Source organism: Trichoderma camerunense (genome assembly GCF_050948025.1).
Source record: "Trichoderma camerunense strain CBS 138272 chromosome Unknown V8C40scaffold_3, whole genome shotgun sequence".
In the NCBI taxonomy this organism is placed as follows: Eukaryota; Fungi; Ascomycota; class Sordariomycetes; order Hypocreales; family Hypocreaceae; genus Trichoderma; species Trichoderma camerunense.
In genome coordinates this window covers 1,151,537-1,175,442 of record NW_028145367.1, presented here as the reverse complement: position 1 = coordinate 1,175,442, position 23,906 = coordinate 1,151,537, and the positions used below count along the sequence as shown (strand labels likewise).

At 51.6% G+C, this 23,906-nt stretch overlaps 9 protein-coding genes across 9 annotated transcripts; 5 read left to right on the top strand and 4 right to left on the bottom strand.

Moving 5' to 3' along the window:
* The first annotated feature begins 971 nt into the window (after window positions 1–971).
* V8C40DRAFT_141751 (uncharacterized protein) lies at window positions 972–3,772 on the top strand. Its single transcript, XM_083211215.1, has 5 exons — window positions 972–1,006; window positions 1,106–1,531; window positions 1,630–2,704; window positions 2,824–2,994; window positions 3,089–3,772. Exons 2-5 carry the CDS (start codon window positions 1,170–1,172, stop codon window positions 3,695–3,697), a joined length of 2,217 nt encoding a protein of 738 aa, XP_083077039.1. The 5' UTR covers window positions 972–1,006; window positions 1,106–1,169; the 3' UTR covers window positions 3,698–3,772.
* Window positions 3,773–3,893: 121 nt separating this feature from the next.
* V8C40DRAFT_235639 (uncharacterized protein) lies at window positions 3,894–4,592 on the bottom strand. The gene has a single exon (XM_083213888.1). The coding sequence runs from the start codon at window positions 4,281–4,283 to the stop codon at window positions 4,071–4,073; it is 213 nt and encodes a 70-aa protein (XP_083077038.1). The 5' UTR covers window positions 4,284–4,592; the 3' UTR covers window positions 3,894–4,070.
* Window positions 4,593–6,479: 1,887 nt separating this feature from the next.
* Window positions 6,480–7,737, top strand: V8C40DRAFT_235636 (uncharacterized protein). Its single transcript, XM_083213887.1, has one exon. The coding sequence runs from the start codon at window positions 7,009–7,011 to the stop codon at window positions 7,501–7,503; it is 495 nt and encodes a 164-aa protein (XP_083077037.1). The 5' UTR covers window positions 6,480–7,008; the 3' UTR covers window positions 7,504–7,737.
* A 1,717-nt stretch (window positions 7,738–9,454) lies between these two features.
* On the top strand, window positions 9,455–10,515 carry V8C40DRAFT_235634 (uncharacterized protein). The gene is made up of 3 exons (XM_083213886.1): window positions 9,455–9,972; window positions 10,193–10,359; window positions 10,416–10,515. The coding sequence occupies exons 1-3, from the start codon at window positions 9,864–9,866 to the stop codon at window positions 10,458–10,460; spliced, it is 321 nt and encodes a 106-aa protein (XP_083077036.1). The 5' UTR covers window positions 9,455–9,863; the 3' UTR covers window positions 10,461–10,515.
* Window positions 10,516–11,172: 657 nt separating this feature from the next.
* Window positions 11,173–12,951, top strand: V8C40DRAFT_141717 (uncharacterized protein). Its single transcript, XM_083211211.1, has 2 exons — window positions 11,173–11,474; window positions 11,631–12,951. Exon 2 carries the CDS (start codon window positions 11,695–11,697, stop codon window positions 12,715–12,717), a length of 1,023 nt encoding a protein of 340 aa, XP_083077035.1. The 5' UTR covers window positions 11,173–11,474; window positions 11,631–11,694; the 3' UTR covers window positions 12,718–12,951.
* Window positions 12,952–15,024: 2,073 nt separating this feature from the next.
* Window positions 15,025–16,892, bottom strand: V8C40DRAFT_235630 (catalase). The gene is made up of 3 exons (XM_083213885.1): window positions 16,806–16,892; window positions 16,532–16,732; window positions 15,025–16,421 (listed from the first exon to the last, which is right to left on the bottom strand). Exons 2-3 carry the CDS (start codon window positions 16,701–16,703, stop codon window positions 15,103–15,105), a joined length of 1,491 nt encoding a protein of 496 aa, XP_083077034.1. The 5' UTR covers window positions 16,704–16,732; window positions 16,806–16,892; the 3' UTR covers window positions 15,025–15,102.
* Window positions 16,893–18,876: 1,984 nt separating this feature from the next.
* V8C40DRAFT_235622 (Arf family GTPase ARL1) lies at window positions 18,877–20,741 on the bottom strand. The gene is made up of 5 exons (XM_083213884.1): window positions 20,067–20,741; window positions 19,966–20,004; window positions 19,825–19,908; window positions 19,429–19,752; window positions 18,877–19,351 (listed from the first exon to the last, which is right to left on the bottom strand). Exons 1-5 carry the CDS (start codon window positions 20,139–20,141, stop codon window positions 19,328–19,330), a joined length of 546 nt encoding a protein of 181 aa, XP_083077033.1. The 5' UTR covers window positions 20,142–20,741; the 3' UTR covers window positions 18,877–19,327.
* A 167-nt stretch (window positions 20,742–20,908) lies between these two features.
* On the top strand, window positions 20,909–21,866 carry V8C40DRAFT_235620 (60S ribosomal protein eL39). The gene is made up of 3 exons (XM_083213883.1): window positions 20,909–21,063; window positions 21,257–21,357; window positions 21,540–21,866. The coding sequence occupies exons 1-3, from the start codon at window positions 21,058–21,060 to the stop codon at window positions 21,586–21,588; spliced, it is 156 nt and encodes a 51-aa protein (XP_083077032.1). The 5' UTR covers window positions 20,909–21,057; the 3' UTR covers window positions 21,589–21,866.
* Window positions 21,842–23,625, bottom strand: V8C40DRAFT_235612 (SCF ubiquitin ligase subunit SKP1). Its single transcript, XM_083213882.1, has 5 exons — window positions 23,443–23,625; window positions 23,105–23,256; window positions 22,947–23,044; window positions 22,716–22,886; window positions 21,842–22,657 (listed from the first exon to the last, which is right to left on the bottom strand). Exons 2-5 carry the CDS (start codon window positions 23,172–23,174, stop codon window positions 22,481–22,483), a joined length of 516 nt encoding a protein of 171 aa, XP_083077031.1. The 5' UTR covers window positions 23,175–23,256; window positions 23,443–23,625; the 3' UTR covers window positions 21,842–22,480.
* Window positions 23,626–23,906: the final 281 nt, after the last annotated feature.

Below are 23,906 nucleotides of genomic sequence, written 5' to 3'. Positions count from 1 at the left end.
AGTTTTTGATATTTCGACGTAGATTGAAGCTTCTCGTGTCCAATCCTTCAGGACTAGAAGTCATAACTCGAATGAGATATCTCGTAAGGCATGCTCATGCTCTCAAGCTGAATAAACAGTTTTACGTACTAACTCGTGGCTTGTCGGCATCGTTTTAGGCATATACTGCAACAGGTAGCCAATCCAACAATCTAACTTGGCATGACTCCGCACCGGCTATCCGACAGCCGTACCGCAGAGAAAGGAAAATCGACAAGCTGAAAACATTACCCAATTCGGAAGACACACAGAAAGAATGAGGGGGGATAGATGGTCCCCGCCTACCTGAGCCGCTAGTCATGACTATGTGCCTTGAGCAAAGTAAACGCAGCATCGGCTTTCCGCGGACGCTACTTTGCTGTTACCTTGGTAGTATGTAGCACCAGACCCCAACAAAGGGGAAACCGGGAGAGGAGGCGGAGGTCATTTGGTTAAAATACTCCCGGTCCCTATGCTACTACCTAGTAGGTAGACCAATGTACCGAGCAAAAGAGGAGAAACATGAAAAATCCTGGAAAAGTTGGCTAGAGTTGTGGTTATAAAGGAATAGTAGCCCGCTGCCCACAGTTTCCCGTCTTCCAACCCCCTGGCGCGCGCGACCGATATTCTGACGTGGATTTCTTAACTTTATGGTTGATTTCTAGATCATCGAGTTCTCCACAGCCATTTTTTTTTTTTTTTTTTTTTGGAGAATAATTCTTGCAATTCGTTGTTGTGTTGTGGCTTGTTTTGTTGAGTGACTTGTCAATCAAGCGAATACATGCGCTAGTTGAATGACTCAAAAGAGACTCAAGTTGTGAACCACAATCCATGACGCCGGTTTGAGCTGCCATTGGCAACCAAGGTTAAGGACATATACAGTCTATCAAGAGAGCTGCAGAGCGGGACCACCATTTCTGCTGCCGTTGTAACACGCGGATGAGCGATCCAGCATCGACAGGGGCATTGTTTGCTGTAAATCTCACTTGTACGACTCTCTCTCTCAGGCTTACCACCATGATCTCTCCATCATATGAATAACTGTCAGGATGAGCTTAAGGAAGACCGAAACTAACACAAAAGATAGGCAAACTCACCAAGTAATTCGTCATCTTCTTCTAAACTGATACACCAACAATATCGACCAAACTATGGCAACTCCAGCTCCCCAGGCCCCCGTGGCTGTCCCTCTCCCTCCTACTCCTTCAAGCGAGTTCATGACCGAGGCCCAATGGGACATCCTATGGGCACTGTTGGACGGCGCACTGCCGTCCTACGTCCCGGCATCTGCAGTCACGGACAAGGAGACGCAGGTTGCCATCCCGGACGCAGAGTTCGACGGCATTGTCAATGGCATCACTAGCTCGCTCGACGGCGCTCCGAGCAGAGAGGAAATTGCAGAGTTTCTCGCCTTCCGGCCGGTTGATCATGCACCGTTCCGGGACGACTGCATACGCAACTTGGCTGCGTCACCGGCAAAAGACAAGCTTGCAAAGGCCCTTGGGTCATTAGGGTGAGTTTGACCCATGTAGTTGCCATTGATATAGACATGAGAGAAGAGAAGAGTGTGTAATCTGGGTCACTAGATAGACTGACTCAATGCTATACCAGGACTCGCGCTGGAAGTCTCTTGTTGACCGGTTACTGGAGTCCCATCACCCAGCAGCCCTCCAGTGTGCGAGAGGCCATCCTCAAGTCTTGGACAACCGCGAGGCTTCAGTCGCTCAGGGGGTTGGCAAAAGCCCTCGCCGCTCTAGCTGGCAAGGCAAACGGCACAACAAACCCTTACTTCGAGAAGCTCTCCGGTTACTCAGACGCCCCAGCAGACTGGAAACCTGTGCAGGGATTCGACTTCAAGTTCATCCAGCTGCAGCCGGGAGACGACGTGCACGAAATCACCACCGACGTAGTCATCGTCGGCTCCGGTCCTGGAGGAGGTGTCTGCGCAAAGAACCTAGCCGAGGCAGGGCACAAGGTCCTCGTCGTCGACAAGGGCTATCATTTCCCAACCTCCCAGCTCCCCATGCCGCAAATGGCCGCCCTCAACCACCTCTTCGACCACGGCGGCGCCTACGTCAGCGAGGACACGAGCACCGCCATCACGGCCGCCAGCTGCTGGGGCGGCGGCGGCACCATCAACTGGAGCGTCTGCTTCAAGCTCCAAGACTTTGTCCGCAAGGAATGGGCCGACGAGGGCCTCACGCTCTTCACGTCCCCCGAGTTCGACGAGTGTATGGACAGAGTCTGGGACTTCATCGGCGCGGGAACGGACGCCATCCGCCACAACTTCCGCAACAACATACTGCTCGATGGGTGTAACAAGCTGGGCTGGCACGGAGACGCTGCTCCTCAGAATACGGCCAATAAGGAGCACTATTGCGGCCATTGCCATCTGGGCTGCGGATTGGGAGAGAAAAGGGGCCCGACGGTGGCCTGGCTGCCCGCTGCGGCTGACGCAGGCGCCGAGTTCATGGAGGGCTTCGCCGTCGACAAGGTGCTGTTTGACGAAGACGGCACGACAGCGACGGGCGTTGAAGGTTTGTGGGTAGGGAGAGACGCCGAGGGTGGCGTCGACAAGGACATCGGACAACGTACGCAGCGAAAGGTTGTCATCAAGGCAAAGAAGGTCATTGTGTCCGCCGGCACGTTCTGGAGCCCCGTCATTTTGATGAAGAGCGGCATCCAAGTAAGTTTCACATCAATCCAGTTGCATCTTCATCACATCTCTTCCCGTCTCTACTCATTTGGGAGATGTCTTTGTGAAACCACACTCGCTGACATGCACAACTCACCCCCTTGTTTTAGAATCCGCAACTCGGACAAAATCTTCATCTACATCCAGTCAACTGCTTGATAGCAGTGCATAAGGAAGAAACTCGGCCGTGGGAGGGTGGTATCATTACAACCTACAGCGGCGAGTTTGAAAACCTCGACGGCAAAGGACACGGAGTAAAGTTGGAACCCTTATGCATGGTGGTAAGTAGCTATACTAGCCAGCAAATTGGAGGGGAAAAGCCACCTTCGGGTGGTTTTCTAAGTCTGGACACTTGACTGACTCGTGGAATTCTAGCCATACATCACGTTTGCACTGCAATATTGGAATGGAGGTCTTGACTCCAAGCTTCTCACCATGAAGTATCGCCATCTTAGCAGCTTCATCTCGCTTGCCCGTGACCGAGACTCCGGCCGCGTATTTGTCGACCCTGAGACCGGGGGGCCGCGCATTGAATACACGACTTCTGATTTCGACCGTGAGAACAACCTGGAGGGAATCATTGGCCTGGCCAAGATTGCCTATGTCGGTGGCGCAACGGAGATTCGAGTGCATTACCCCGGCGTGCCGCCGTTCCTGCCCAATGCCGCGGAGCAAGAGAAGCACGTCCAAGACAAAGATCCCGAGTTCACAGACGCTGCTTTTGGCAAGTGGCTACAGCACCTCCGCACTTTGAGTAACAAGCCTCCCCTGACTGCCTTTGGCTCAGCGCATCAGATGGGAACGTGCCGAATGAGCGCCACGAAGGAATCGGGCGTGGTGGACGCGAAGGGAAGCGTCTGGGGGACCAAGAACTTGTACGTCGCAGACTCTAGCGTGTTCCCGAGCGCGAGCGGCGTCAACCCCATGGTTACCGTCATGTCCATTGCCGACTGGATTTCGCGGGGTGTCTCTAAGGAGCTGTAGGGGACAAGAGGTGAGGAGCTCGGCCCTTTAGATGGAGGGATTCATTGGATAGATTTGCCAGATTCCGTGCCCACACCATGAGCAGAGAAGCAGGGGCAATTGGATGGAAATATCACTGTTTCATCTTTTGGACCTATAGGGAATGAGATTCAAGCGCTTTCGGTGGCCGGGGACGCATAAGGAAAGGATTCAGAGGCCCAGATTTGATAGCTCGCCTTGCTAAAAGGAATAATGGAAAGCCACTCGTACGAGTACACTGGCCTCGACTGCAGGAGCGGGCTCATGTCGTCTTTGTTGAGGTCATAGGCGTGTCCATGGCGGCCCTGTCCTGCCATGTCCTGCCATGGCATGCTGGTATTTGGGCACGAATGAGTCAAGGCCAAGATGCAGCTGCTGTTGTTGCCAAACATGACCCTGTTCTTCGGGCACCGTTCGGTTCGGCATATCCATCCATAGGCAGGTAAGATGGTAGACCTGCTACAGACATCTGTCCACATGACCCAGCGGTCACGAGAGCATTGAGCGTCATTTCCCTTCTTTCTTCATCCGGGACATTGTGTAACAAAGCAGCAAAAGAAACTTCCATTGATGCCAGTCATTGGGCCTCGTGATCGCTGGGCCGGGATGGTCGCCGAGGGAAAGAAAAACAGAGCCATGTCAGAATATGGCATCATGGCGAGAAGCTCCGACTAACGGCGACGACGTCATAGAAAGCCAAGAATAAAATCAACAAGGGCAATCAAATTTTTAGACGCCGGTTAGAGGGGGGTTAAACTTTGACCCTGGCTCGTTAGGTATCGATGTAAGGGCAATATTCCGAAAACTTTTTTTTGCTCCTTGTCCTTTTTCGTTTTTCCCAAGGGGCTGGTTACGGATGACAAGGGATCGATTGTACGTGTAGTAACTTTCGTGGCGACTTGGTGACGAAGTCACGTCCAGCAGAAAATGTGGCGAGCCGGTACCTCCTGATCCGGTTCTGTGGCGCGTGGAGCCCTGAGGCTTGGTTGCCTCCCGTGCGGGAATCGCGCGCGTTACATAAGCATCCGATGCCAGGCTGGCAGATCTGTGGGGTTAGCCACAGTTCGCAAGGCAGACACAGCCACGAGAGTCGAGTCTGCCGCGCCACGTTATTGATAGCGGGCATACCGAGGGGCAGGGCATCGACCTCCAACTGGCAAAAATGGTGCACAACAAGCTCTGAGCCCAAGATGCATAAAGACGTCAGGGGCCGGAGACAAGGTCGTGCAGTAGCCCATGACGGTATATGCAGCTCTTTCAGCTGCCCATGGGTTTTTGCATGGCTGCTGGCCACGGGGGGGCGTCTGGTCTGTTGCGAGATGCCCATCTCGTCTTGTCTGGCCGGATAGCTGCATGCGGGCGGATGAGACAATCAATATTTCTTGATAGGGACGGGACAGATTTGTCACAGTACCAACAATGTGCACAGTTGGTGCTCGTACTACCAAGGCTAGCAGTAGATGTAGGTAAATGGAAAAGGGACCTGACATGCGGTAAGGGATGCCCACCTCGGTCGTTTTCCAATTGTTGGTAGCACAGAGAAAAAATCCTTCCCCATGTGAGAATATTGGTTAAAGTACATCCAATCTTGGCATCCAATTGCACGCAGCCCATTCGCGAGCCATGCCTTTTCCAATGGCAAGTGTGCGATAAACCCTTGCTTTTCTCCTTTGGATACGAGTCGCTGGCTCTCGTCGATCGGTGAAAAGACCCGTTGGCGTGGGGTCCACAAAGAGCCTCTCTCTGGGGACAGGCTCCAGGGTGAGATTTCTCCAGTGATTTGGTTCTCGGCTATCCAAGCCCTGCATAGAGTTCACCGGTAGGCTCATTGTTTCCCAGCTAGCATCAGGCGTTTGTTGAGATGCACGCTGTCGTCGTACAAGTTGACAACCCAAACTCCCCGAGACGTGGGGTTGCGGCTAATGCATCGGTGAGGAGCCTGCATTTGCCACCGGCACTCTGTCAAGAGGCAGCCCGTGACGTTGAAGTCGAAAAAGAGCACTGAGACAGTGTTGTGTTGGGCATGGCAAGTTGGCAAGGCTCGTGAACGGCCCTTTGGACAGGCCGTTTGGGTGCCGAGGTGCCATACCTGGCAGTCTCGCTACGTAGCCGCTTTGTTGTCTCGACATTGTCGCCTTGCGATCCAACGTTGCTGTTGCTTTTGGGGCGTCAAGGTGTGGTCGGCCCATGTAATGAATGCCTGTAGGGGCAAGGTCAATGAGTTGAATGCATCTCCAGTGCCGAGCCGTGGCCAAAGTCGCTTCTTTCGTCCGATGTGTGCGCTGCCCTGTCTTTGGAGGGGCGTCCGCAGCACACTCCCCAGAAGTTGAGATTCTGGAGCGTCGCCTCACTTAGATAATCCGGATTGAGTGGCTGCTGTCATCACCGTGGCCACAGAGTGAGCGTCGTCACCTGCGGCCGGATATCCAACCGCCTCCAAAGCCCTCATGGCCTCGCATCAGGCCTTACGATGAAACTGCTATTGACGACGCATGTCTGCTTTCCGAGTTGGCTGCCTCAAATGACGTGTTTTATTTTGGCCCGTAGATATTCTTTTAGCGGCGAGAAGTTGGGAAAAAACCAGCGCTGTCGTTATCGTTTGGTCACTCCAGGGTGAGATGACTGCCAGTAAGAGCGACAAGGCACTAAAAGTTATCCATGGCCGGTCATTTTTAGTTGCAGGTTGCAACATCTACAAGGATGGAATAGTAGCAGTAGCTTCTGGGTAAGGCCACAACTACTATTTTTGGTAATGCCTCCATGTGTTGCTATACTGGATTAATGCTGCTAGCTCACTGATCCGTACTCGTAACTGCGTGCTACCATGAGGCGCTATGGAGCAGCTGCAACTCCCTCTGCTAACCGTAAATGCTTCTGCTTCTGTGGTGATCGCCCTTTGCCTGGCTTGTCAAGGTTTTTGACTATTCCTGGCCTTATACGAGCACACCCAGATGAAGTCAGTTTGTACCTAGCTAGAATAACTTCAATCGTATCTCAGCAGAGCGCCCGCTGGTAGGCCTTTGATAGGCCGATGGCTGCCGATTTGACTCCGCCGGCCCAGCTGCAGCTATCGTGCATCGGCCAGGCGTTGGATGTCGAGGTACCGGTACTTCCTCTGCTAGCCCGCCTGTGGCTTGCGCTGCACCTTTCGTATTCCAGCCACAGCTGCCATGGTCAGATTCGTCCATCCACATGTTTGTCTACCGACGCAGAATCAGACGACGAGTCCAAACCATGGCCCGTGAGACGCCTGCGCTGGGTAAGCTTGGCCGGCCGTCTATACTTCCGACGGCATGGTGAGGAAATCAGAGCACAGCAGCAGCGCTCATTGGCATGTCGTCCCGCAAGCGGACCTCAAGGGGTCTTGGACAGGCCAGATGCATCAACCCCCGCGTCGCAACATGGCCAGATTTGTTGATGGCCCCCAATCTCAGAATCCAGAGACTCGAATCGGTAGCCAGTCAAGAGATGCAGACGCTGCAGGGTCCCAAATGCTGGAGCAAGAGCCGCCACCTCCTGCTTCTGGCGGATATCCGGAAACCCCCTTTCACCATGGCAGACAGAGGCAAAAGCGATCGGGGGACGCAGATGCGGCAAGGCCCCAAGTGCCGTGCAGTGGAAGCAGCGCTTGTAAGAGCCGTTTAAGAGAAGCTTTGTCACTTATCAATCTCCGAGCAGACAGGACGAAACGCGGAAACGAGGGCTCGCTAGCCAGCTTGGACCTACACAAAGCTCTGGGCTTCCTAGTCCATTTCGTGCCTTCAAGGCCGCGCTCGCACAGTTTCTGAGAAAATTTGGTCGTTCACCCATGATTGGCCAGATGCCATCGCCAAAGAGCCAATGAGGCTCTGTCTCATCGACCTCTTTTGGCTACTCCACTCTGGCAACCACTGGCTCCCAAGGTCTCGGGCCAATCAGACGCCGTATGGGCACTTTTCAATCAACACACCTCAGCTCGCCGAAGCCACTAACACCATCCGCATGGAGGCAACGCTCCTGGACGGCGTGAGGATTCTCACTCAGTCGACTCTTTGTCTGGCAACTATGGATATTCAGGTCCCCCTTTTGGGAGGGTCTTTTTGAGATTTTCTACTCCTAGCCATGGCCCGCCGTCTCGGGACGCTCCGGGGACCCCTTGGGACGGACTTGAAGGCCATTGCCCAACCATTGCCCGGGACTTACATGTCTGCAACGATTAGGACGGTTTCGATGCCACAGTATGCCTTCCCAGCCAGGGGAAACACCCGGCCCTAAGAGAGACGGACGACGGCTTTTCCCTAGACAGGATCTATCCTCATCAAAAGGCCTCTGCTTTCTCCTGGCAGCTCACCAAGCAAATCAGGGTGGCCAAGGGCGCCATGCGGAGCCCTCGAGACGATTCACGGGACTACAACTGCTATCAAAATCCCTCGTCGACGAAGGAAGGATCATGGCCGATCCCAAAGAGACGCCGTTTGCATGCGGGGACGCGACCAGTACGCATGCTACGGCGCCTATGATTCTCGTCGACTCTTTTTCTCTTTCACGGTCCACAGTAGCATCTGAACCTACGAGCACGGAAGCGAAGGTGGACTGCGACTGGTTTTGGCTCGGGCGCCGGCACATTCCACCCGCCATGTCCGCACAATTCCAGCTTGCACTGTGGAAGTGGAGGAAGGGAAAAAGAAAGGAAAAAGAGTCATGTCACTCACTTAGGGCTTTTGTCGTTGGGACATTTGACTCCTCACTTACATCCAAGTAGGATGCGCCGGCGCATGGCGCGCGCTGTTGGGCATGCAAGTCATTACAGCAGATGCAGAGTAAACAAGGGCCCCTTCTGCATCTCATTGACCAGACGACGAGATGAGATGGTCGATGGTAATTTCTCCCATTCGACATGCATTTCCTCGTTTGGTTTCAGCTCGCTGCTAGCTATGCTGACCACTGCCCCCCATCCGAGCTAGGAGCCTGGGTGAGATGACTCTTTGAGGGGCCGAGCTGGCGGCGGGTGCTAATGCTAACAACATCCGTTTTTTTTTCTTTGCCTTCTCCATTGTCCACATTGTCCGCAAGCAAATCCTGTGAGCGGAGGCACGCACGGGGGGTCACTGCATCCTGCATAAGCGGCGCAACCCCCTCGCTTCGAGATGTCAATAGCGGCTCCGTCGTGGGTGCTGTGAGAAGAGAGACTTGGAGTTTTACGGTTTCCCCTCCTCCTTTGAGATGTGGATCAAGCCCAATAGCGCACATGCTCAACACCAACATGAACTTTGAGTACGTGAACTCTAATAAGTACGAGCGATGAGCAATGAAAGCGGCTGTATCTGTATACAAGATATGCTCCCTCGGCATGCGTCCTATGGCTGATGTACCATATTGTAATACCATGGGCAAGTGGCGGGATGGCCTCTTTCGTTATTACCGGTATTATTTCTTTTGTCTTCTTTCTATTTTTTTGTGAGATACGAGACATCATGTTCATGATACGACCCTACAAGATGGGCCCTACGAAGTATTATACGAGGAGATGGCGCCTCAGGCGTGGAGTGAGTGTCAAACTGCTCGGACAAGCATGGTGGCGGCAGACGGTCGATCAGTCTCACCAACGGCAGTTTTTTTCCCTTTTGCCTTTTCCCTCTTCCTTTTACCGACAAAATACTGGGCACATGTTTCGAGCCCGACATCTTGGTTGCCCACCACGACAGTGGCACTTTATTTTCTGTCTTTTTCACTACTACTTTGCATTTAGTAGTCCGTGACAGATACTAATGTAATGTACCTAGTAGGTATGGCAAGTGTACACCCACACGCGCACATACAGAACAGGTATCTTGATGGATATCAGCACGTACGAGTAGCTATCTGCCGCCACTACCACTGCGACTGCTACCCACCGGCGTCATGCCCATGTACCTCGTACGGAGCCCATTACTAGGTATTGTGGGCAGATATTTCGCTCAGCGCCAAGCGCCTACTGACACTGGACCCTGCCTTGTTGACGGGCTGATCTCGTGATATCATGTCCAGAACCCGATGATGTAGATGTGCATATCGCTGGCACTACCTGGATTTGGACTTGGACTTTGTTGAGCCCTTGTGCTGGATTGTCGACACTGGCACCGGCCCGAAGTGTCACCTTGGGCAACAGCAAAGCGACCACGAGTTGTGAATGCCTGTGTACTCTTACAAGAATGACGAGGGCCGGCCAAGGACGACGAAAGACGTCCAGTCGGCGGTAGCGCCTCAGCACGGCCGCCTGGACCGCCAGAGTGTCCAGAGTCCAGAGACCAGAGACCAGAGACCAGAGACCAGAGCCGAAAGTCGCGGTACCTCGTGGAAGACGGTGTGTGGCGCGGGCTGCAGGTCTTTCAGCTCCACCGGCGCCTGCAGGACTGCCCGTTTTGGGAGTCGTGGCTGCACACCCCCGACTTTCATGCGCACGCCCTCGTGCAAGTCTCAGGACACAGCCCAGACCTGGATTTTTTGTGTCTGGTCAAGTGTCTCTCTCCAGTCCAGTCCAGTCTTGCTTTGTGCTGGGCTGGCCCACAAGCAGGCGAGCGAGGATTTCCGAGCGGCAGAGAGGCAGTGACGGAGGTGGAGCAGGTCACTTGTTGCTACTAACTGCGGCATGTGTATGTCGGTTTGTGCGAGTTGAGAGTAGCGCTGTAAGAGACGGGAGTTGAGTTGCTATTCTACTTAGTGGCTCCTACACCGGTACTAGACAGAGTTGGAGCACCGAGAAATACCTCGAGCCATGGAAGTCTAGGTCAGTTAGCAGCATGGACTACGAAATATGGAGTACGAAGCAGCAATCCGATCAATATCCAGTTCTATGCTTTGCGGTTGGCGGCCGCTGCTCGCTCGGCGCTGGCGCCTTGGCCAGGTATTGATACGAGTGCCGTCACTAATAGCCCGTGAACCTTGTGCTCCGAGCTGCCGGTAAAAGTATTTGATGTATTACATTGGGATTACACACACGACACGCAGGTATTGGTATTGCTCGAGGTGGACGGGTGCCAACATGTGCAGATGCAGATGCAGATTACACTGAGATGACAACCATAACCCGAGTATTCGTAAACACCAGTACAGGGCAGGGCAAGCCAAGCTCACGGAGTACGCGGGAGGGCGGCTTTGGTACTCCCTACTCATTGGCGTCATACTGCCGCGCTGCCTCGGCCAAGTAGGGGGTACATGCGTAATGCACCACCGCCATGATGCATTGCTTCGCTCTTTGGCCTGCAGCGAGGCCAGACGCACGCCTCAGGGGGGGTGTGTGGGAAGTGGGAGAAACAGGCCTGCAAAGCCGCGCCCGATGCTGGGACTGGGAAAAAACAAAACAAAAAAACGCCAGCGAGCGGGTACAGATGCAGATGCAGATGCAGCAGGCAGTCATGCCTGGCTGCTAGTCCGTTTCCCTCCATGCTAGCCAGGTAGTATTTAGACAGACCCGGAGCACCACCAGAGACAGAGATGGCCACTGACTGCCCTGACTGCAACCGCCAACCGCCGCTAACACTCAGCGCCCCCAGCGCTTGACTTAGTACCCGTCCTAACACACTCGACTTCTATATCTCCCCGCTCACACCCACCCGACCTCCTACTCCTACTTTCTTCCCTCCTCCCTCACGATCTTCTCGTCCGCCCTTCTCTTCTCTCTACCTGGGATTCGGCCGCTCAGCAGGTGATTCAGTCAGCTTGCCAACCTTGCGCCACTCCCTGCTCGGCACCGTCTCCTGGTTTCTTTTTCCTTTTCACCTTTTGCCCTGCCTGTTATTGTGTGTGTGTGTGTCCTCGTCCTCCTTTGTTGCTTCGCTTTCCCCCCTTCTATTCGCCGCCACCATCTATTGCCGCTTCGTCCTTTCAAGATAAAGAAGCAACATCTCTCTCGCGCTTCGACGACGGTCTTATCTTATCCAGCTCTTTGACCTATAAGAGCCGTGTGCACTCGGGTTTTCTTACAACACCAACGCCGCATCAGTCTTCCCTCATACGCCAATATGCCGGTTCAACTTCTGCCAGCGTCCGCCGCTGCTTTCGCCCCGAGGGCTTCCTCCGTCAACGTTGTCTTGGGCTCCAGGATCGAGCCGTGGCTTACACAGACGCTTAAGCGCATCAATCGGGTGAAGCGACCCCTCAACAGCGTACCTCAGCACCAGCGATGCCTCACCGAGACACTGTCATCACCAAACGCCATCTGGACCCTCGCCTCATTAATGTTTCCCAAGCTGCCCCAAGCCGAGATGCCCGAGGACCCCATGGAGCACCTCTTCAGCCACCAGCTCATCCACATCGAGGCCTACATCGTCCACGTCGACATGGTCCTGCGCAACGAGGTCGCCTACAAGCTCACCGTCGAGACTATTGACGCCCTTGTCGAGTACCACAAGGAGATCCACTGCGTCGACGCAAAGGCCAACACCTACGACTGGTCCGAGAAGGAGCAGCAGTGCAAGAAGCTACACGAGGACTTTGTGCAAGCCATCAACAAGTTCGTCTTCCGCACACATGTCTCTGCTCTCGAGGGTCTCGAGGAGGAGGGTGCTGGCGAGCTACTCAATGGAAAGAGCGAAGAGGTCAAGGCGAACCTCATGAACCTCATGAAGCCGCTTCTGCCTCCCCCGCCAAGGGTTGTCGAAGTCATTCGACAGCCTCCTCTGCTGCCCAGCTCTCCCATCGCCAATATGTGGACACAGGCTCCCCCTCACATCATCCCCGCTGCTGTTGAGCCCTGGCAGGTGCTGCCTTCAAGTCCCAGCGTGACTTCATCCGTCGACTCGAGCAACACTCCTCTCTGGGCCAACATGGGCATGAGTGATGTCCAGCTGCCTTCTCCTACTCCTTCGTTTAGCCTTCCGCAGTCTACTGCCGAGCTCTTCTACAGCCCGCCAATCATGGCACCCATTCCAGCTCTCCCACTGCCGAGCGTATATGCGCCATCGCAGTGCGGTGTAAGTCTGGGCATGGGCATCGGTGGCTTTGGCGGCTGGGATCGCTACCAGGAGTATGCCACGATAATGTGAAGTTGCAGTCCCGCAACCGACAATCGACTTCTTAATAATGCCCCGCTAACCAGCTCGCGGTTACGGGGCCCCCTTTTCTCTCAGAGACAAAAAGCACTCGAGTCATTATCTTCTCAGCGGCATAGACATTCATGTCAGGGCATATAGGCGTTTTGTTGCATCAGGAACGGAGTTCGAATACCTCAACCAAATATTCTTTCTAGGAAATACCCCTAATCATTTCCTCTTTTTTCTTTTCTTTTCTTTTTCTTTTCTTTTTTTCATTGATCCCCTTTTCGTTTTTGCTATCGGCGACACAGCAAGCGTGTACAATGGTTTCGAATCTAGTTCCTCGTTGAAAGTCCAGGAAACATCATCATCCGTCGCGTCATAGCCGCTAGCTCGGCATTCTCTTTTGGGCTTTTGTTTTTTCTTTACATTATACCACCAACATGGCTGGATCCGAGGCGGACAATCTGGATGCGTTTTCAACTTCGGGCGGGGACTCTTTTCTTCGGCACAGACGCCAGCGGCTTGCGACATTCTCTTCTACATTTCCTTGTTCTTGTTTTCTGGTACCATTGGGTTAAAGATAAGAGGCTACTGCAGCAATGCACAACAATCGGCTCGGCCCGAAACCTCCATTGGATTTGATTCCTACACTTTCTTTTCTCGTCCGCTTTCTTTACTTGCCACGAGGTAGTAAAGAAGCAGACTTTTCTTTTCTCTTTGGAAGATCTCCCTCTCGGATGCATTACCTGAGATTCATTTCTCAGGCTGCTCTTTAGGCGTCTTTCCTTATCCTGTCTTGCGTAATGATGCTTCACGACACATTTTGACGACGACATGAATGAGTTACGAATAACCTCACGAGTATGCGATACGATTATTGAATACATGGGAGGCTTAATTTCTTCGGCTAGATGCTGGGATTGGACGCCTTCTCTTCGGATCAAGTACTCATATTACGAAAGCGGTTTTATTCGACTCAACGATATGTTTCCAATATTGACTGGCTGGATTTGAACTGGATTTCAAATCAGTCAGCAACATTTCTTGGAACAACGTCAAACCAACTATTACGCATTACGATCATGGCGCTCAAATATCTGGAATATTTTGGCACATGCGGACACTGGTTGTTGACAGGGGTGTACACGTCCGCGGGCGAGTCCGCGCGGGCTGTTGATGACTGGAAAGACGATGATAGGGTGGGCTTCATACCTTGTCTCTGCTGTGCAGCGATGAGTGTATGACCACTTCCAATCTACCGTTTTGCCACGATATTTCCCAGCCAAGACTGCTATTGACCTTTCCACCTCACATTTCAATACGGGTGCCAGTACAACACGCCGAGGGGCACAGCCAAATAGGACACGTTTATTTGGTCTCTTGACCTAGAATGACGTCCTAGAGGCTGGCCTGAGGCGAAGAGTTGTACACCCTTTTTGTTCCATTCAACAAAGGCTTGTTGAGGTGGCCTGGGGAATATCGAGGCAAACATTTTGTAGCTCATCTCTCTACCACCCCACTTCCGCTTCGAGCTTGCTACCTCAGCCAGGCCGGATCTGGCTCAGAGGGCCTCGAAGCTGTTGTGGTGCAATGTCAAGTGAGTGAGCTGAGGCTGTTAGCAAAGCTGTGCTTTGTTAACATGCCTCCTCACTCCTGGGTCCTCCCGCTGGGAACGGGAGGGCGCTTGGTATTGCTTAAGAGATGCTGGATAAACTCAAGTGTGCGAGAGAAAAAATTATGAAAAAGGATAAAACCACTTACAAAAAAATTAGGCAGTAAACAGATGAGGACAAATGGCCTCTTCGCCCCGGTGGCGGAGATGGCTTCGCACGCAATGTAGCGCACTGCTTGGAAAAGGGTCCCTGCTCGTTCTCTTGTCGTTGGCAGTACTACTAGGTAGTTAATTTAAACTTGAAAAAAAATTTCGGGTGGCATCGCTCTCTTTCCTGTCTGCACAGTGATATCCAACTGCTTTGTTTCATTCCATATTGTTTCCATGTAATACAATGGCACAGTACTTAATAGGTCATAGTAGACGCTTATAATAAAGGATATATAGTTATGAACGACGAAATCATTATTGTTGAATACTTTGTCTTGAGACTGAAATAAAGGTCCATGAAAGTCACATTGCTCGATACACATCCAAATATATTTTTTGTCACGTACACCCATTCCGTCTTTACATCCGGGTCATTGCAAAACAGTTTTAACTTGTGCATTTCTCTTTCTCAATCTTGTTTTATGCGTAATCGACACGTATAAACACAAACACTTGTTTCAGTTTCCATTTCACTTGCATTTTGTAACCGTAAATAAAAAAAAACATGTCTTATTCATTTATTCATGGCTAAATAGTTCAACTGTATTATTTTTTTACCAGGTATATTCTGCTTATTTGACAAGCTTCTCCGTCTGCTCCTTAATGGAGTTGCCCAATTCAGCATCTACTCTTGAGAACATCTCATAGGTTCTGGTACGAGTGTCCTGATGAGCGGCATTGAGATGGCCTGCAACGTTTGAGATAAAGTTCTCCTGCTGGCCAGGGGTACGGCCGAGCACATCCCAGAGGCCCTTTGCTTGCACGAAATCATCATCGTTGACTTCCTGGAAGAGCTCATGGACGGCAGCGCCGGACCACGACTCATGAGTGATGGTAGGCTTGACGGCCTTGTAAGTCAGCTGCCTATAGGAGCTAGGATAGTTAGGATTGGCACCATAGTTGCCATTAATGGCCATGGCACCATCTCTCTGGAAGGGGTTGAATGCCTTGAGAGGAGCATTAACAGGAATCTGCTGATAATTGGTGCCCAGACGGTGACGATGAGTGTCGGGGTAAGAGAACAGTCGAGACTGCAACACGGGGTCGATGGAAGGCTCAACACCAGGCACTAAGTGAGAGGGAGAGAAGGCAACCTGCTCGATCTCGGCGAAGTAGTTTTCGGGGTTTTTGTTGAGAGTAAGTTTGCCAATGGGCCTCAGAGGCACGTCCTTCTGAGGCCAAACCTTGGTCAAATCAAAAATGTTCCACTTGAACTTCTCAGCCTCCTCAGGGGTGAGGACCTGGACATAGACGGTCCAGCTGGGATACTCTCCCTTCTGAATAGACTCAAAGAGATCTTGAGTATTCCAGTCTGGGTTCTCGGCAGACATCTTGGCAGCCTCTTCACCAGTAAACGTCTTAATGCCCTGATCAGTCTTGAGGTGGACCTGAGTATAGACAAAAGATCCATCAGGCTTAGTCCACTTGTGGGTGTGGCCTGAGTATCCGTTCATGTGTCTGAATGAGTAGGGGGTGCCTCGGTCAGAGAACAGGGTCATGACCTGATGGACAGCTTCTTGGTGGGTGGAGAGGTAATCCCAGAACATGGTAGCATCCTTAAGGTTTGTTTGAGGGTTTCGCTTCTGGGTATGGATGAAGAGCGGGAACTTTGTAGGATCACGGATGAAGAAGACCGGGGTGTTGTTGTATACCCAGTCCCAGTTGCCCTCCTCTGTGTAGAACTTGATGGCAAAGCCACGGGGATCACGAGCAGTGTCGGCTGAACCCTTCTCACCGCCAACGGTTGAGAAGCGGACAATACAGTTGGTTTTCTTGCCGACAGTGTCGAACATGTTGATGGAGGAGAGGTCGCTGGTATCATGGGTGACCTCAAATACGCCGTATGCGCCAGCACCCTTTGCATGGACGACACGTTCAGGAATACGCTCGCCTAGATATACAACATTAGCCGTGCCATGACTTGGGGATGACTTGGGGTAGAGGCCAAGATCGAGTATGGAGGCGTCGGTAAAGAGGCGAAGAAGACAGAGGAACACGTACGGTCAAAGTGGGCGAGGGTATCGATCAAGTGAAAGTCCTGGAGCAGCAGAGGCCCAATGGTACCGGGCCGTTGCCAGCCCTCAGGGTTGTCAATGGGGGCACCATTGGAGGTGGTGTACACTGGCTTCTCATTGTATCTGAAGGTGGACGCCGGCGTGTCGTTGGCACCCATTATGTCGGCTGGATATCTCGGATCGAGTACTGAGAGATGAAGCGTTAGATAGCTGATCAATTGATGGGAGATGATTGATATGGCTTGTGATAGGAAGCTTACCTATGTGTCTGATGGATATGGGAGCAGAGCTCACGTGGTCAAGGTATGATATACCAGAGAAGATGAAAGGTAGAGAGACACGGGGCAGGGCAGGAGCTGAGGAGGGGCTGGACGAGACTGCCTCTTTATAGCTGGGCGGCAGTCGAGGAGAAGGGACGAGCGTAGTGGTGGGGTGACCGAGCCCGATGTAAGACGAGGCAAGTGCAGGAGAAGCGAATTCATGCGTCAATGGCCAAACAAAGCTTCCTGTATGGTTGAGATGGCGGGAGCGTACATGGACCCTCCCTCCTTCCCCTCCTCCCTCCTGCCTCCAGCCTCAGTGGTTTGCTTGTGCTTGCCCTACATGATTATTACCATGACTATTAGCTTGGTAGGGATCTAAACTCGGCAACTAGACGCCTAGATTGGCAATTGCCAGCGAGGTAGCAACTACCGGTGCTATCTGCTGCTGTTTGCTACTACTATTGCGCCCGGCCTTCCTAGAGGAATTGCGTGCCTGACCTAGTTATTTCCATTCCTTGCCCACTTCATGGCCTCCCAAAATTACCTACGTCAGTGCCTGCCCATCGCGGGGCAATGGATAACAAGCGTTGCAGGTACCCAATCCTGCTAACACACGCATACGAGGTACATCGTTTGCGGTGGAAGCAAGAGCCGGCTCCATCCTTCCCCGCTGGGATTGCCCGAAGTGGGCCGCTCCCTAGCCAATTACAGGGCCCCGAAAAGAAAGCCGGAGCGGTTCACTTGTCCCGGAGCGGAGCACGGGTCTCTGGAGCTGTGCGAACCACCTGAACCTCTCAAGGTCCTTTCGAGGCCAGACACGGCGTCGCTAACTGTGTTTGTGCCCTGGCCCGTCAAGAGAGGCTGCGGCGATATCAAAGTCCACTTCCCTGCTTTCACCCAGCAATTTATCCTTTAGCCCTTGAAGGCCGTATTAAATGTTGACAGCTCAATGTCTCAATGTCTCTGACGTCTCGTTCCACTATTAGCCGCACACCTCGCTCGCTTGGTCCTGTTCTTGACCCCCGGCTCGAACTCAACCACGCAAACCGCAGCGCCTGTCTATTATCTAGAATACATGTCTTGTTCGTTCATGAGTCAGAGTCATGATGTCGTCCATTATACCAGTTTCTAAAGCGGGGTTTCGTCTTGGCCTTCTTCCGCAACTACCGCAACTGCCACCTGTTATCACCCCATTTCTCTTCCATCTTGGTTATTTCAAATTGGGTCTTTGTGCAGCAGATGGTGGGCACTAACAATGGAACGAATGGCTTCGCTCAGCTGGGATGGGATGATGGCGCGCCTCGCGTCGGCGTCCGAGGGTCTGGACGCGTGGTCACCTGCCCTGTCACTCTCTTAGTGCCTGGGTGGTTACTAACTACAATAATCACAATGCCATGGCGGAATTGTTCTAGTTGCTGACTTGATTTACGTTATTAAGGTGATACTGTCTGCATCTAACAAACGACTACGAACCCGGAGTTATTATACCCGTATGAACTGATATCTGGCCACTAGATTTTTCACACCAAACGGCTCTCACGCCCACCCTATCGCCAGTAGTCGTCCAAAAGGGACACCGACAGACAAACGTCCCTTCTATCATCCGATGAGTTACCGACGGGTTTTCAAGGTCAACTACAGTTATAAAGTAAGCAATGACAAAATCCCTCTCTTTATTCCTCTTGCCAGTCTAGTTTACAGAAGAACCTATGTGACACCAAAATCTCATCTGCCGCCAATTTGTGTGAAAACTAGACTTGGTATCTCCGCTCCACCCCATGTAGTCCGAGGTCCGAATACCCTTGTTTTATATACGATTCTATCGTATTGAGAACCTCTTGACCGGCATTCTTGGTGTCCACTTCTTTGTACTCTCTTCACACCCTCTTTTCTATGCGTCTTAAATACTTCTTCTTCCGATCGGATCCGTTGAGGGTAGCCGTCGTAATCCGAGAGGACTATTGATCATGATATGTGGGTTCTCAAGGCATATGACTTGCGCCTCAGTGAGGAACTGCCGCATTGCTAGCGATTTACAGGTACTTCTGGATGCCCCGGCTCATATTTGCTCAGATTCGACATTCCATCTACACAATGCGGGTCTCCAAATAAGGCTGATGTGGCGTGCCGCGTGGCAGCGCTGCTGTTAATACGAGACTACGAGCGATTTGATAGCCAAACTCGGGGTTCAAAGACCGAGACCAATGTTGAGAATCGAAGCAGGATACTGGTACAGGTATCCCAAGTCTAAAATTAAATGATAGTACTGTTCATATTGCCACCATCCGTATGATTGTTCTCTCCAAAAACCTATCGTCCGTCCATTAGATAGGTGAGTATGCCGTTCATTGCACATCTTTCTCCTCCCTGACCCAGGCGTATCGTTGTCCTCTCAGATACGACGAAACCCGACCGTCGTTGCCATCGTCTTATCATTTGTTGTACAAGATTGTGTTTTGATATTGAAAGGAAAAGTCTCGTTGAGTTCTCCTCCATTGATTTTTATAAGGTTTTTGTTTCTAGTTGTCTTGGTTGACGGTTTGCTATAGTAGACATTTGTTGTTAGCCTTTTCGGTATTCTCCCCCCGAGATGCATCGATCGCCAGGAACATAAACTTACCACCAGCCAATCCATGCCCTCGTTCACACCACTGCCGTCGACTGCCGAACAGGCCATGATGCTCCAATTTCGGTCCCGCAGTTCGCCCAGCTGCAGCGCTTCCGAGATCTCTCCCGCTCCCTTGGCGCCGGGTTGGTCCTGTTTGTTGGCAAACACCAGCAGAGCCGCATCCTTGAGCTCCTCTTCGTTCAGCATAGCCGATAGCTCCTCTGCTGCGGTTTGTAATCGGTCGATATCGGTCGAGTCGACGACGAAAATAACGGCAGCGGTGTTGGCATAATAACACCGCCAGTAGGGTCGGATGCTTGTCTGACCACCCAGATCCTGGAAACATGACTGTTAGCAAGATGTCGACTTTCCACTTTCCTACGCGTTTCCCGTTGCATATATCCATACCCAAACATTAAAATTGAGGTTCTTGTACGTGACTGATTCCACGTTGAATCCGATCGTTGGTATCGTCGTGACAACTTCTCCGATCTAATCCCCTCTAAGTCAGCACGTGGTCAAAAAATGTAGTGGCTATTGGGACCGTACCTTCAGTCTGTATAAGAGCGTTGTTTTACCAGCATTGTCCTATTGGAACCGACGCATTAGTATCCCGGCATCGAACCCAAGGCAAGGGCACGACGTCATACCAAGCCCAAGATTAGAATTCTGATCTCTTTCTTTGCAAAGACCAAGTTGGTCAACCATGACATTCCAGCACCCATCTTTTATTATGAAGCTCGAAGCCCTCTGCGGTATGCCGTGTGTTCCGTCGTTGGTAGATGTATTGTTTCGCGTTCTACCTCGCGCCCAAGTAGTTTTGACGCAGTGTTGACGGGACCGGGCTCTCGCGGGACACCAGGAAGAAATGCCAAGAAACAAAACAAGAATATGAAAAAGCGAAATAAACCGGGAGAAATAACTTTGATTATATGTCGCGTGTAGATCGCAAAGGTCGTGGCAAAAGGGCTTCGATGTGGAATGGAATGGACGTTATTAATTACAAACTGTCCCCTATTCCGGAGTCTCCAACGCCCATCTGCAGCTATCTTGGCAGGCGTTTGTTAGAGGGCGATTGTCCTTCCGAACCGCGGCCTCTGGTTGGTCCACGCGCTAGACAAAAACTTAAGGCTAATCTCACGCAGCCTCACATCACTTGACCTATTTCCGCTGCCTTAATTGGGTGCGGCAGTCCATTGCTGATGAGAGCCTCTATTATTGTATTACAGTCGATTGAAATAGACACGGTATATTGAACTCTCTGTATTTAAAAAAATCATCAAGAGAATCAACAGATGAAACTATACCGTGATATCGGCTCTTTGAATGTTTTGTTCAAACATGGCTCTGCGCATCAGCTACACTAATGCGCGGAGATCCCGTCCAGCTTATTTTGTCACCCCCTCATAGCCTTATTAGGTAATGCCTCTCGAGATGCTTCCAGCGATTTAGATTCATCAGCCGCGCTTTCTGCCTGAGGAACAATTTTCTCCCGCGCCACATGCCGCACCAGCCACAAACCCACCATTCTCTTCTCCTCTAGGGCTTTACGCCCTCGGGTGCGGGTCGCAAAATCTACTATCATTCTCAACATCACGAAAATCGTCATCATCACCAGACTCGATACGCAAGGTCAATACGATGGCGGTATGCAGCCCCTTCCCGCAGGTTTTATCAAAGAGCCGTTGTCCCTGAAGAAGCGAATTTCGATTTTGACGCCCAGCCTCTGTTCGGGCCCTTCTTGCGGTCCAACCAGTGCGCTGGCGTCGAAGGAGAAAAACGCGAAGATGGGCTCGATTCTCGAGAGAGGCCAAGTCGCTGACGAGCAATGATTCTCTAGAGCCACAAGACATTCCGAACCAAGCAGAAGCTGGCCAAGGCCCAGAAGCAGAACCGCCCGGTTCCGCAATGGATTCGCCTTCGCACTGGCAACACAATCCGGTGCGTGCAAATATCCCCAGAAACGAAAACACCTCCCTCGAAATTATCCATACGATTTTCGATCGCTTCAGCCTCTTTCCCGCACAAACCCATCGCTCTCCTTTCCTACACATGACACCGATGAATTTTTTTCACCCAAATCTTCACATGCCACAAAGTACTAACTGGTTGTGTCCGTATAGCTACAACGCCAAGAGAAGGCACTGGAGAAAGACTCGCCTGGGCATCTAAGCGATTTCGCCCAATCACCTGGCATTCCCGACCCTCTTGCACCGACGGTACCGACGTCTGGTTTCTTTGGCATGGTTTCGCGGTGAAATAGTGGCGGATGGCGTAAAAGAAAAAGATTTTTTATCGTCCTTACGGCGTGTGGGGGAGGGAGGATGCAGACGCAATGGAATGGGCACGGTTGCCTGGTTTCTCGATTCTTGATATTGCTTCATGTCACGGTCGGTCATAGGGAAAGGAATGAACCTATTTTGATGTCCATTTTGCTTTTTACCCGAGGATCAAGTTTCCTTTTTCTTTCTAAACATGGTGCTCATGCCACGACTCCTACTCGCTACGTGAGTGAACGACAAAGCCAATTCTCCTCTGTGCCATCAAAAGCTCCAACCTCGACTATTTGCCCCAAGGAATGGTATTTGGATGTTGGAAAGTGAAAAATATGAGAATTCATGTGTCCGACTTTTCCGATGTGCTGCTTGGATGGAGATAATTACAAAGGATCGTGAAATCAATGCTGCTGTCATGCCCAACTCGTTTCTTCAGATCTCACCGAGTCCATTTCGTAAATGAGAAGTAAGGTATAAATAAAAGTCACCTAGAATTCAACTCAATGCGGTGTCTGTAACGTGTCTTTTAATCGTAATGAATAAGCTTCCCCAGCTCATAATAAGTGCTCGATGTTGGTCAATCTACAGCCGAGCCCCGCGAATATGCCCCCGAACGAGATACCAGTTAAAAAAGCAAAAGAAAAAAAGGAACCCGATAGCCCTGTCATTTCAGTCCCATCAACGCCGTAGGTTACTCTATAAAACAGCCCTGGAAGTAGCCAGGTTCACGCTGCTGCTCTCCACTGAACAAGAGGAAGAGTCAAGAGACACCCATAGTAGACCATTATTTATCGGTCCTCGGCCCATTCGTTCTCACGGCGAATTTGCTCCTCTTCCTCGGCTGAGAAATCGTTTGTGATGTTGAAAGTCTTGCGGATCTCTTCGGGGGACTTGCCCTTGATCATGTTCGCCACGGTCTTACAGCCCACATCCAAGAGCGGCTTAATGTCAAGGAAGTTTGAGGCCTAGATTCACGGTTAGTTGGGAGTCCAGATGTTCATCCGTAAAGAAGACGCGACATACCAAGATGATCTCAAAGAGCATTTCCTGGTCAACCTGCATAAACTTCTGGTCCCACTCCTCGATATCAGTGGTCTTCTTGCGGGCATCTGACTCGTCATCGGGAGCGGCGACGGGGTCGTTGCGGTGGTGCTCGCACCACTCGACCACCTTTCGCAGCACTGCCTCGTTCACCTGCCGCGTCTCTGTCAGTGACATTCCAGGGCGACCCAATGTGCAAGGATTAAAACTTACGTTGGGGATGGGAATCGGGTTCTCAGGGCTGACGTCGGCACCGCCCAGATCCTCCAACATGTTCTTCAAGAGCATGGATCGCTCAACGACGGCACGGTCTAGCACCAAGAGTCAATCACAGAGAAAAGATAGAATGACTAGAATGAGGCGAAGCATACCGACTTCCATGGTCGCGTTGTCGTTGGAGACCAACCAGATCTTCTGGGACGCAGGCTTTGCTTCCGCCATTGTGATGATGGGACGATGATGCTTTGGTTGAGTAGAAGGTTCGTCGGTGTGGCGGAACGATATTAGAGATCGATGCGAAAAGCTTGCACGGGGGGCGGTAAGCTTGCAGCTGAGGTTGTTGATGTGAATGATTTGGGAGAGCGGCAGGAAAGCAGGGAGAAGAAAGGCTGATATACGCTGAATCCTGACTCCTAGGCGGACGGATCCGACTGGCAGGCAATCGCTTCTAAAGTTCTGCGGGGTTCTGCTGGCAAAAAAGGGTACGTACCGATTGCTGCGTGTTGGCTGATGAAAGAGCGTGCCACCAAAGCTTCAATTGGGCAGGGCTTTGGGTGCGGTGGCGTTTGGAAGGGCAGCCTGGGTTTCCGAAATTGTCGATGCGGAAAAGGTGAAAGCAAAAATCGATAAGTGCAGTTAAGGAGCTGAGCTTTATTCTACGTCTTTGTATACCTTATATATAGGTATTAGAGACCTTATTTTAGAAAACCCTTCTCAGCCACCAGCTTTTCACCCGGGGTATACTTGGTGTTCACTGGTGCCTGCGCTTGGCACCTCTAGTACATCAAGGTACCAGGCAACACTTCCGAATTCTTTCATCTAGACTAATACCTCTTCCAGGGACCACCTGAGATGTTATACTACATTGAGCTTGCCTTTCTTTGATCTTCCGTGGTGCAAAGTTATCTTTGTCCACATTGAATAAAACAATCTGGAGGCTGATATGTACCTGTC

What these genes read in the sequence shown, in the direction of transcription:
- V8C40DRAFT_141751 (XM_083211215.1), top strand. Translation starts at nt 1,170, where the DNA reads ATGGCAACTCCAGCTCCCCAGGCCCCCGTGGCTGTCCCTCTCCCTCCT. An exon ending in TGATGAAGAGCGGCATCCAA is followed by an intron (nt 2,705 to 2,823) that starts GTAAGTTTCACA and finishes CCCTTGTTTTAG; the next exon opens with AATCCGCAACTCGGACAAAA. An exon ending in TGGAACCCTTATGCATGGTG is followed by an intron (nt 2,995 to 3,088) that starts GTAAGTAGCTAT and finishes GTGGAATTCTAG; the next exon opens with CCATACATCACGTTTGCACT.
- V8C40DRAFT_235639 (XM_083213888.1), bottom strand. Translation starts at nt 4,283, where the DNA reads ATGGAAGTTTCTTTTGCTGCTTTGTTACACAATGTCCCGGATGAAGAA.
- V8C40DRAFT_235636 (XM_083213887.1), top strand. Translation starts at nt 7,009, where the DNA reads ATGGTGAGGAAATCAGAGCACAGCAGCAGCGCTCATTGGCATGTCGTC.
- V8C40DRAFT_235634 (XM_083213886.1), top strand. Translation starts at nt 9,864, where the DNA reads ATGCCTGTGTACTCTTACAAGAATGACGAGGGCCGGCCAAGGACGACG. An exon ending in GGACCGCCAGAGTGTCCAGA is followed by an intron (nt 9,973 to 10,192) that starts GTCCAGAGACCA and finishes TGTCTGGTCAAG; the next exon opens with TGTCTCTCTCCAGTCCAGTC. An exon ending in TGCGAGTTGAGAGTAGCGCT is followed by an intron (nt 10,360 to 10,415) that starts GTAAGAGACGGG and finishes CACCGGTACTAG; the next exon opens with ACAGAGTTGGAGCACCGAGA.
- V8C40DRAFT_141717 (XM_083211211.1), top strand. Translation starts at nt 11,695, where the DNA reads ATGCCGGTTCAACTTCTGCCAGCGTCCGCCGCTGCTTTCGCCCCGAGG.
- V8C40DRAFT_235630 (XM_083213885.1), bottom strand. Translation starts at nt 16,703, where the DNA reads ATGGGTGCCAACGACACGCCGGCGTCCACCTTCAGATACAATGAGAAG. An exon ending in TACCCTCGCCCACTTTGACC is followed by an intron (nt 16,422 to 16,531) that starts GTACGTGTTCCT and finishes TTGTATATCTAG; the next exon opens with GCGAGCGTATTCCTGAACGT.
- V8C40DRAFT_235622 (XM_083213884.1), bottom strand. Translation starts at nt 20,141, where the DNA reads ATGGGTGCTGGAATGTCATGGTTGACCAACTTGGTCTTTGCAAAGAAA. An exon ending in CGCTCTTATACAGACTGAAG is followed by an intron (nt 19,909 to 19,965) that starts GTACGGTCCCAA and finishes AGAGGGGATTAG; the next exon opens with ATCGGAGAAGTTGTCACGAC. An exon ending in ACCTCAATTTTAATGTTTGG is followed by an intron (nt 19,753 to 19,824) that starts GTATGGATATAT and finishes TCATGTTTCCAG; the next exon opens with GATCTGGGTGGTCAGACAAG.
- V8C40DRAFT_235620 (XM_083213883.1), top strand. An exon ending in CGCACTGGCAACACAATCCG is followed by an intron (nt 21,358 to 21,539) that starts GTGCGTGCAAAT and finishes GTGTCCGTATAG; the next exon opens with CTACAACGCCAAGAGAAGGC.
- V8C40DRAFT_235612 (XM_083213882.1), bottom strand. Translation starts at nt 23,174, where the DNA reads ATGGCGGAAGCAAAGCCTGCGTCCCAGAAGATCTGGTTGGTCTCCAAC. An exon ending in ACCCGATTCCCATCCCCAAC is followed by an intron (nt 22,887 to 22,946) that starts GTAAGTTTTAAT and finishes GAGACGCGGCAG; the next exon opens with GTGAACGAGGCAGTGCTGCG. An exon ending in TGCTCTTTGAGATCATCTTG is followed by an intron (nt 22,658 to 22,715) that starts GTATGTCGCGTC and finishes CCGTGAATCTAG; the next exon opens with GCCTCAAACTTCCTTGACAT.